This window comes from Leiobunum rupestre, chromosome 8, assembly GCF_980474605.1.
Source record: "Leiobunum rupestre chromosome 8, qqLeiRupe1.1.hap1, whole genome shotgun sequence".
Classification (NCBI taxonomy): domain Eukaryota; kingdom Metazoa; phylum Arthropoda; class Arachnida; order Opiliones; family Sclerosomatidae; genus Leiobunum; species Leiobunum rupestre.
The window spans coordinates 25220294-25229779 of NC_143391.1; the positions used below are offsets into that span (position 1 = coordinate 25220294).

At 41.2% G+C, this 9486-nt stretch overlaps 2 protein-coding genes across 2 annotated transcripts; both read right to left on the bottom strand.

Moving 5' to 3' along the window:
- Positions 1 to 3677, bottom strand: LOC149932877 (uncharacterized). The gene is made up of 18 exons (XM_090157196.1): positions 3620 to 3677; positions 3508 to 3547; positions 3338 to 3446; positions 3150 to 3276; positions 3003 to 3071; positions 2900 to 2936; positions 2721 to 2829; positions 2512 to 2650; positions 2405 to 2453; positions 2223 to 2343; positions 1984 to 2165; positions 1810 to 1921; positions 1619 to 1745; positions 1411 to 1550; positions 1071 to 1343; positions 510 to 1013; positions 221 to 451; positions 1 to 149 (listed from the first exon to the last, which is right to left on the bottom strand). The coding sequence occupies exons 1-18, from the start codon at positions 3675 to 3677 to the stop codon at positions 6 to 8; spliced, it is 2571 nt and encodes an 856-aa protein (XP_090013322.1). The 3' UTR covers positions 1 to 5.
- Positions 3678 to 4265: 588 nt separating this feature from the next.
- LOC149932878 (uncharacterized) lies at positions 4266 to 7294 on the bottom strand. Its single transcript, XM_090155835.1, has 3 exons — positions 6911 to 7294; positions 5550 to 6101; positions 4266 to 5475 (listed from the first exon to the last, which is right to left on the bottom strand). The coding sequence occupies exons 1-3, from the start codon at positions 7196 to 7198 to the stop codon at positions 4447 to 4449; spliced, it is 1869 nt and encodes a 622-aa protein (XP_090011961.1). The 5' UTR covers positions 7199 to 7294; the 3' UTR covers positions 4266 to 4446.
- Between the last annotated feature and the right edge of the window lie 2192 nt (positions 7295 to 9486).

Below are 9486 nucleotides of genomic sequence, written 5' to 3' on the forward strand. Positions count from 1 at the left end.
TTGACTTAGTCAAGTCCTCCGCTAATGCGTTCAGTCACAGCCGATGACAAACGTTGAATCTTTTGTTGCAGGTAATAAAGTTGACGTAGGGCTCTGCTACTTGACTGTTCTTGGGAAATGAATTCCAATTGGTCTCTGTAATCAGCCAGCTACACATAGAAACGTGCCGTTAATACGATAGAATAATAATAATAATAGAAAACTCGAGATATGGGCGTACCTTGGGTCCGTACTCTTGCTGAAGTGCCACACTTTGGTCAACCGTGATTTGCAGCTGTTGCAGTTGTTTTTGGACAAGTTCAACAATTTCTCGCACTTGTAGTTGACTTTGTTGTAGGGTTACCACTTCGGAAAGCTGAACGACGGAACCGAGTAAGTAGACGAGACCTTTGACAGCTTTCAAGCCAGACTGTTGAGCCACTGATTGCTGTTGAATTCTCAAAGCTTCAACCTTTACCGACGTATATAGTTAATTTTTGAACCATCAGATTGCAGTGCTTTGATTTTACCTGTTGTCCGTACTGGATCTGGAGAGCTGGACGCTGAGCGACACTCTGTTCGAGCTGTTGTAATTGTCTTTGAACTTGGCTGCTAAGCTGTTGGATTTGTCTTTGCTGCTGTGGTTCATCTAGCTGTTGTCCTTGTTTTGTGGCTATTTCTTCTGAAAGTTGAACGGCGCTACCGAGAAGGTAGATGAGACCACTAGCAGCCTGGGAACGAGATTGGCGAACTACGGTTCGTTGCTGAATTCTCAGAGCGATTAGTTGTTGTCCGTACTGAGCTTGGAGATCGGTACTCTGATCGATTTGTTGTTGCAACTGACGAAGCTGAACCTGAACCTGCCTTCTAAGCTGTTGAACTAGCTGTCCGTTTTTCTGCTGATAACTGCCTTGTTGCTGGGCGATGGCTCTCGAAATTCCAAACAAGGCGCCGTAAATGGAAACCAGGTCTTCGACTGCCTCTTCATCGAACTCTTGGGCTATGACTTGTTGTTGAGCTCTCAAATCTGACAACTAAAGGTTTTCTGTTATAATACATTTCTTTTGCGGCAATATTCGTCGTTAACCTACTCTATCGCCGTATTGGGCTCGAAGAGTGGAGCTTTGGGAAACTAGGTCTTCCAAGCGGTCCAGTTCACTTTCGACCTGTTGGTGAAGTCTAGCCAGGAGTTCGGGGCTGTAATTTTTTAGTTGTTGCTGCGAGTAGTCGAGACCTCCTTCAATACGTTGACTGACGACTAGATAGAGTTGGTTGACCCGCTCTTGAAGAGATACTTGTCTGACTAGAACCTGCAATCCGGATTGCCGAGATAGAGCTTGTTGTTGAGATCTCAAAACGGACACCTAGAATTTCGCTTGTAGTTATTAGTTATTTAAACTTTGTTTGTAAACCAATTAACGGCTTATTTACTCTTTGGCCGAATTCGATTTGCAGCGCGACGATTTGAGAAACTTGGGCTTCCAATTCTTCCAGTTTAGTTTCAGTCTGTTGGCGGGCCTGTTGAACAAGTTTCTCAATTTCGATCTCCAAATCGTATTGAACAAAATATCCTGGTAGTATTAAAATAACTGTTTATTTGGGTTTTTTAATTATTCCAATTACTTAGTGTTAATTATACCGCTTTGTTGTTGTACAATTTCCTCTTGGAGTTGTTGAATTTGTCGCTGGATGATTTGAAGAGACTGTAAAGCCTGGTCTATGGTCTGTTCGCTAACCTCCGAAAGTTGCTGGGACAATTGATCGATCTGTTCAGAAATATATTTAACAACCATTTTTAACACCTTATTTTTGGTTTCCATTATTTCTTACTTGTTCCTGGTATTGATCTTGCATCTGTTTATCTTGTTGGGCCAGTTGTTCGCTTAATTGGGTCAGTCTTTTTCGAAGTACGCGGGTAACTTGTCTAATCAGAGCCCTTTCACTTCGTACGATAATGATATAGATTAGTTGATTATTCGTTTGTTCTAAAAGAAATTGACTTACATCTGCTCATCAATTTGACGGATATTATAACTAACGGCACCCGTGTCTTGTCCATCGGAAATGCGTTGGCGAATGTCCTTGACAAGTTGAACCAGCTGGCGACTTAATATTTGGGCAGCATCTACAGCTTGGGATCCAACCTTTTGAGGAAGTAGGCGTAATTGGTCGCGGACGGCGGCAACCTGTCATCCGTTTAACAGTTTAATTCCACGCAGAAATCACCTTTAATCATATCTTACTCTTTGTTGGAATTCTTGGACTAGTTCTTGACGACGAGACAAAAGTTGCTCTATCTTTTTGAGTTCACGTTGAACGAGACGCTGAACTCGTTGAACCAGTTGAGACGCTATGCTCTCGTCCCTGAGTGGTTTTCATTTCAGCTATAATTACCGCAATTTGTAAAATATACTGTTAAACTTACTCTTCAATGTCGGCGAGGTCCCCGAGTATATAATACGAATATTGAACAGCTGTGAAGAAGCAATTATTTCAATACCAATATAGGGTGGTTAATCATAAAATACTTACATCCAGAATCCTCAGTTAGACGTTGCTGAACAGCTCGTACCAATGCCTTCACTTTTTGACGAATGAGACGGGCGGTCTGTATGGCTTCGGCTCCAACCTTCTGTGCTAGTTGAACTAATTCGCTTTGGATATCGGCAATCTATTTACGGTATATATATGAGCGCTATAGAATAATTTGAGAATACCGCTTTAGGTCAATCGCGAAGTACCGTTTGTTGGAATTCCCGTAGGATTTCTTTTTGTTGAGCCAGTCTCTTTTCAATAGCTGCTAAAATTCTTTGGGAGACAGCGCTGATTCTTTGGACAAGCCTTTGACCCCTATGAATGAATATAATTTTGGTTCAAAACTGTTCATAAGAGTAATATTAGTGGTTATTAAAAGTATTACTGTCTCGATTCGATGGCATCCTCGTAGTAATAACCTTCTGTAATTTGAATTTATAATTAATTGTTACCGCTAGAACTTATTTCGTAGGTGGTATATCTCTTACCTCCATCGAGAAGGGGGCCCAGTAGCTCTTGGGCTAAGTAGCTGCCGGCGTAGTACGATCCTCGAGAGCCTAATACCATAGTGGAGTACCAAATGAAGAACATTGGCTTGCTGGTTAAACTACGACTTATAAGATTTATATACTAACGTATGAGCTGTTGAACGACGCGCTGCAAAAGCTGTCCGATTTCCTGACGGATTTCGAGCAAGGCTTCGAGAGATTGCTCCGCTGGCAAATCAGCGGAGCTTTCGAGTTGAATCTGGAGGTCAGCGATCTAAGACGTGCCGTCGACGTTAGCAAATACTATGTAGGAGATTTTGATTCTAGACACTCACCCTGTCCGCTACCGCTTCTTGTATATCCTCACTCTGGGCAGCCAACTGTTCTACCTGGCGCAGATACCTTTGCAGAAACCCGCGCAAACTAGAGATTGAATCTACGTCTCTACTTTTAAAACGAAAAAGTTTTTAATTCCATATACGTAACAACTTTTGTTTTGACTTACAATGCGGAGCTTTGCTGAATACTACCTTCGAGTGACTGATCTACGTTTATAAAAGTAAAATTTTAAGGATATGTCTATTAAGTTGTGGAAACATTCAGAGTTTTCTTCTTACAATTGGCTAAAGCACTGGCGCAGAAGCCGCAGAAAACAGCTAACAGTAGGACCTTCATGATTTCTCCTTTAATTTTATAGAATGGAGAAATTGAAATGATTAAAATCTAACGTCATATTGTGTAATAACTTTTAATCTAACGTAATTTGAATTACAACAAATCCCCGAGGTAAATAGAAAAGTTGAGGTCTTACCTTCTTCGGTGGATAATTTTCCAATACTTTAATGTCCAAACCAGTGGACTTATATAGTCAAATTTGAGCCCATTATCTCTCGTTATCATCCTTAGGACTGTCTAGGGTTCTTTCAATCAACAACACCTGTTTCTATTTTTAGTAGACTAGTATATTAAGATTTTATTCGTATGTAAACTATGGGAAAATTTCTATTTTGATAAGGTATTTCCCCGGCCGTGAAGAGTGATTAAATTGGTGTGAGTGAACTTTGTGGTTTTACAAGTCATCCGAAAGACAGGCGACCAACTTTTCTCCATTGTAGCACAACCCATTACTGATATTCCCTCCCCGTAAATCTATAACACGATAAAATCACGTGTATCCCCCTAATTAGATTAACATTTATGACAAAGCAATTTCTAAAATACTTCATGTTTGCAGAGGCAAGTTATAGAAATTTTAATTTTAATTTATTTCAAATCAAAAGCGTGTAAAACAGTACGTCGGATGGTAATTGAATTTTGTAGTTTATTGTGCTAACAACTATATTCATATTAAAAATAAAGACTATTCACTTAATAATAATTTTTTGACAATTCTTACCAACTGACCAAATTATTGGTAATCTTTACGAATTTTAAAGTAAGTTTACTACTTGGCTGCCCTATATTTGGTGACAAATCTTTTGTCCTTCGTAATGGATCGAGTCAGAGTTGACGAACTTGAGGAGTTTGGACTTTTAGCTTTTTTCGCCGGAGTGGGTGAATTTGAGGTATCTTGAGATGTAGCTATTTTTGATGTCTCTGAGGGATCTGGCTTTGTTCTTTTCTCGTTTTTAGTTTGGTCCAGTTGCGCTGCCTTGGTCGATGGCGCTTTTCTTTTCAGTGGCTGCCTCGGAATTGTCTTTCCTTGTTCCGGCAGTTTTGTTTTCGGTTGCTGTTTCGGCACTGTGGTTTTTGAAGCAGATTTTGCTGCCTGTTTTGGTATTGATTTCGATGCTTGTTTTGGTATTGATTTCGATGCTTGTTTTGGTATTGATTTCGCTGCTTGTTTTGGTATTGATTTCGCTGGTTGTTTTGGTATTGATTTGGCCGGTGTTTTCGGTACTGTTGACATTGACTGCTTCGGTGCAGATTTTTCCGGCTGTTTTGGCATTGTTTCCACCGGTTGTTTGGTTGTTGTGGTCTTGGCCGTTATTGAATTAATTTTCGCCTTATCCGCGGCTGATTTCAAAATTACCGCCGGTTCTCTGTTGTGGTACCAATTTTGATTGATATCCGGCGATTCCGCGCTGGTACTCAAACGAGTAGGCATTTTAACATTGGTTACCGATCTGGGATCACCAAATGTGGTCAGTTTTCGTAACAAGTGAATAGAGACGGACAGCGAAAATCCGAAAATGTGGATATGATCAATCAACGACATGAAACGATCCAAAGTGAGTCCTTCGACGCTGCTTCGCCGGTCAATCACGCTTTTGGCCTGCCAGAAAAACTCCAGCGCCGTTTCGTAAATATTGTAAGCGGCGTTAAACTCGACGCTGTTCATGGACAACGAGTTTTTGGTCTCTACGAAGGCCTCAATCAGCTCGAGTCGGTGTCTCAGAAGAAGGCTTTTGCACCACAAGGATAGCTTGCGAAATTCCACTTCCAACTCTTTGCCGTTCTTCAAATTCAGAATCTAACGATAATTTTATTCGAAAGTAGTTAATTTCTAACGGAGTAAATAAATTAAAATATTTATATATTCAGTACCTTAAAATCGTAATTTTTCTTTAGGTCATAAAACTCGGGGTTCAGATTCTTGAGGTGACTGAGAGCCTCTGGGAATTGGGGAATCGCTAAGTACCAGGAGCTGACCTTTTTGGGGTTGATTTCAGCGACGACCCGGTTGAGGGCTTTCCCGTTGTAGTAACAAGCGTAGCTGGATAGCTCAGCGCGGAGGATCAGGCACATCTCGCAAGACGCGTAATATCCCCACATGCATTGGTATCCGTCGCGATAAACCAAAGTCTCCCTGAATAGCATATTCAGACTCCTAGTCGCCACGGAGACGTAGCGTTTGTAATCGTTCAAGAGGTCGAGGGCGATGTATCTCTGTCCCTTTCGAAGACTCTCTCGCAAGCGATTTGTGTCTAACGTCCCGGATCGCATCTCCTTGTTGTCCGTTTGCAAGTTTTTCAAAACGCGCTCTTGAAATTTTGAGGCTATATAAGCTAGGAATTGAGCTCGCCTCAAAAGTTTATCCCGATAATTTCCCAAGTTCTCTTCCTTGTTGATCGCCGCCTTCCATTTCGCCGTGGCAATCTGTGGTTTTTAATCTTATAATTACCCTCCTTTTAAAAGTTATTGAGACTTCGTAACGTTTGTGGTTAATTTACACTCTTAAAAAAGGGTATATTTTCAAACCTTTAAGGGTTTTTCTTGTCCCATATTTAACATCTTAACAGGTTTATAAAGGATGTTATTCTACACCTTAAAAAGCAGTTTTCCTGCTAGGGTGTTTATTTACACTGTTTGGGGTGCTTATGTCCTCCGTTTTGGTTCCTTTGTTAACAGTTTGTGGTATAAAACTATTCCCTTCAGGGGTATTATCTACTCCCTCTAGGGTACAAGACTACTCCTTTTAGGGTACCAAACGACTCCCTTCAGGGTGTTACACTACCCCTTAAGGGTTCTACAATACTCCCTTAAGGGTTCTATAATACTCCCTTTAAAGTTTTAAGCTACTCCCTTTAAGGTTCTAAACTACTGCCTTAAGGGTGTTACAATACTCCCTTTAAAGTGTTAAAATACTCCTTTTAGGGTACTAAACTACTGCCTTAAGGGAGCTACACCCTTACGAGGTGTTAAATCACTCAATTTACGGGGTAATATAACGCCCTTTATACACCTTTTAAAGTTTTTAATTTGGGACAATAAAAATCCCTTTAGGGCGTTTAAATTAACATTAATGAGTGTTTTTTACAGATATTACACCCTTAATATACCATTAAAAAACCCTTTTTCTAAGAGTGTATTTAAGGAGTGAAAGCGTTAGGACTTAACAACTGACTTACACGTTACGTCGTTTCAATAATAAATTTGTAACTATAGTTTATGATACTCTTAAAGACCTGTAAGTTTTTCGCTATCCACAAGTAGGAGTATAAGTTTTTCAGTATCTTTCCCGGCCATAGTTCCTTGAATTTGACGATAGAGTCTTCGAAAAGCTGGTTGATGCTTTCGAAGGTCTCGTTGAGTAAGAGCAAGGCGCCGCAAATGGTTGCCCGTTCGGGTGCCGGCTCCTTTCTCAGATTCTCGATATGTTGTATGGTACTTTTCAAGTCCGGGTCTAAATCCACCACTCTCGCGTACAATTCCGACTGGGTACATCTAAGAGATCGGGCTAACCTGTCAGCCATTTTGATAACGGATTTTTAAAAAATGTGTTTTAAATTTTCATTTAATGGTTTTGAAACATGCCAGATGCTCGCGCTAATTTAATCATGAATGTTTTGGTATAACTCGCGTGGACGTTTCACGAGCTCTAAAAATTGATCCCTGTAGCATGACCCCTGCACGTGCTCGCCCCGCGAAGTCGTGGATTTTCTTGTGTACGTTTTTCATTGGCTAGACGCTTTAGCGCCTGCTGCCGACGGAAGGGGAAAATTCGGAAATTGTCTTCCCCCCGCCCGTGAAACGTTCAGCGTAAAGGCTCGTGACACTCATCCAATGAAATTCGAACACAACCCTTCGTTAGCCTGTTTAAAGGCTAGCTGCGTTCTCCTTGTGTTTGTTGCTCCTAGCTTATGCCATCTAGCGGACACTGACGTAACCAAATTTACATGTACACGCGTTTTTTGTTTGTTTCAGTTTGTGGTAGATGAGTGTTCGCTCAATCTCTAATGGCGAAGTCATGCTATTAAACATTCTTTGTATTAAATTGGTTTATTCTCTTTCACATATGTTGAGGTCTCGCTATTAGTAAATACTAACAGGTTATGGACCCAGGACCTTTCAAATACTCGTAAGAAGCTGAAATACGGTATTTAACTTAAGTGTGAGTGAAGAAAAAGCACTACAAGGAAACCGAGGCCTAAAATTTTTTTTACGGGAGAGATTCGCATGTGCGACGTGAAGTGAAACCAACGACGGTTATTTTTATTGACGAAGTTGCAAGATTAAACTAAACGATGGGTGATGAATATCGGATAGAAAAGTTAAATTCTAATAATTACCGACACTGGTCTATGAGGACACAAGGGCTTTTAGAAGCTAAGGGATGTTGGAATGCTGTTGATCCTGGATTTAATGTAGAAGACCTAACATCGGCCCAGACTGCACTGGACCACAAGGCCAAAGCTATATTTTTTATGATTGTTAACGATGAAAGTTTACACGACATTGCCGACTGTAACCGAGCTAAGGAAATATGGGAAACGCTGAAGGATATTCATACTAGTTTCGATACCTGGCATGGATTGCTTTTACTAAAGGATTTCGTTCTTACTGAGAAGAAACCTAACGAATCCATTGGAGAATATTTAACACGACGTAGTGCCTTATATCACAAGGTGCGAAATGCTGGATTTAAGTTTGACGAAACAGCGTTGGCTGGTTTTGCTGTACTAGGCCTACTAAAAGAGTATGAATTTTTAATAATAATAATAATAATAATCAGCTAGGCTAATACCCAAGGCACCACCTTAGGCCTAAGTCATCATGCGACTTTTGAAGCCCTTAATTCAAGTGGCCGGGTTACAATGCGTAGGAGGGTGGTGGCAAGCCCTGCATGCCACGAGATCGAGCCAACAGCTCCCTACACTAACTAGCTATTACCGTTAACCTAGACAAGTTTTTATGGAAGGGGAAACTCAACGCAGAAGGAGTTGTTCCGAGTTTTCACCCAGTGCCACAAGCTGGGATCGAACCCGGCTCCTCTCTCTGCGAGGCGAAAGTGCTAACCACTCCGCCACCCCGCAGTGTCCGCATAGATGACGATGATTTGACGATGTCAACATTAAAATCTAAACTATTAGAGGAAGAACGAAGACTAGATTTTTCCAATTCCACCGCAGATGACAAACAAGGTGCTACAAGCAAAGCCCTTGCAACCCTAATTCATAGTAGAAACGGCGGTCGGTATCGCAATTTCAGAGGCGTAAATAGAGGAGGTTTTGCACCTCAAAGTTACAACGGGGCGGATGGGTCATGCGGTAGAAGACAATCCACACGATCTAAAGTACCATCAAAAGACGACAATCGTGATTTCTCTGATAGACGTTGTTTCCGATGTCTCGAATTTGGTCACATTGCCAATTCTTTCCCGTATCAAACTCAAGTTCAAGTTGATGCTAATGAAAAGACTCCAACAGCTTCGACATCTAGGAAGGATTTGGTCTCGAGCGTTTCGTATAGAGAAGCTAAGCGTAGTGAAGTGAACACCGCTCGTCTATGTCACCAAGCATTACGGGCAACTAGAACGAAAAATCACAATGGACAACTTTCTGGTGTATGGGTCATGGATAGTGGCGCCTCAGACCACATGACGTCGTTCCGCGATAAATTTGTCACTTTCCACGAAGAACTTATTACGGTTGAAGTTGCTGGTGGTGGAACATTAAACGCGACAGGAAGAGGAAATGTTCGCGTAATCTTAGCCGACGACTGTGGCGGCTGGAAGCTAACTTTGACTAACACACTATACGTA

Coding starts and splice junctions, on each gene's coding strand:
- LOC149932877 (XM_090157196.1), bottom strand. CDS start 3,677: ATGAAGGTCCTACTGTTAGCTGTTTTCTGCGGCTTCTGCGCCAGTGCT. Junction 2,454..2,511: donor TCTAACTGAGGATTCTGGAT/GTAAGTATTTTA, acceptor GCTTCTTCACAG/CTGTTCAATATTCGTATTAT. Junction 1,344..1,410: donor AAATCGAATTCGGCCAAAGA/GTAAATAAGCCG, acceptor GCGAAATTCTAG/GTGTCCGTTTTGAGATCTCA.
- LOC149932878 (XM_090155835.1), bottom strand. CDS start 7,198: ATGGCTGACAGGTTAGCCCGATCTCTTAGATGTACCCAGTCGGAATTG. Junction 6,102..6,910: donor GGATAGCGAAAAACTTACAG/GTCTTTAAGAGT, acceptor TAAAAACCACAG/ATTGCCACGGCGAAATGGAA. Junction 5,476..5,549: donor AGAAAAATTACGATTTTAAG/GTACTGAATATA, acceptor AATTATCGTTAG/ATTCTGAATTTGAAGAACGG.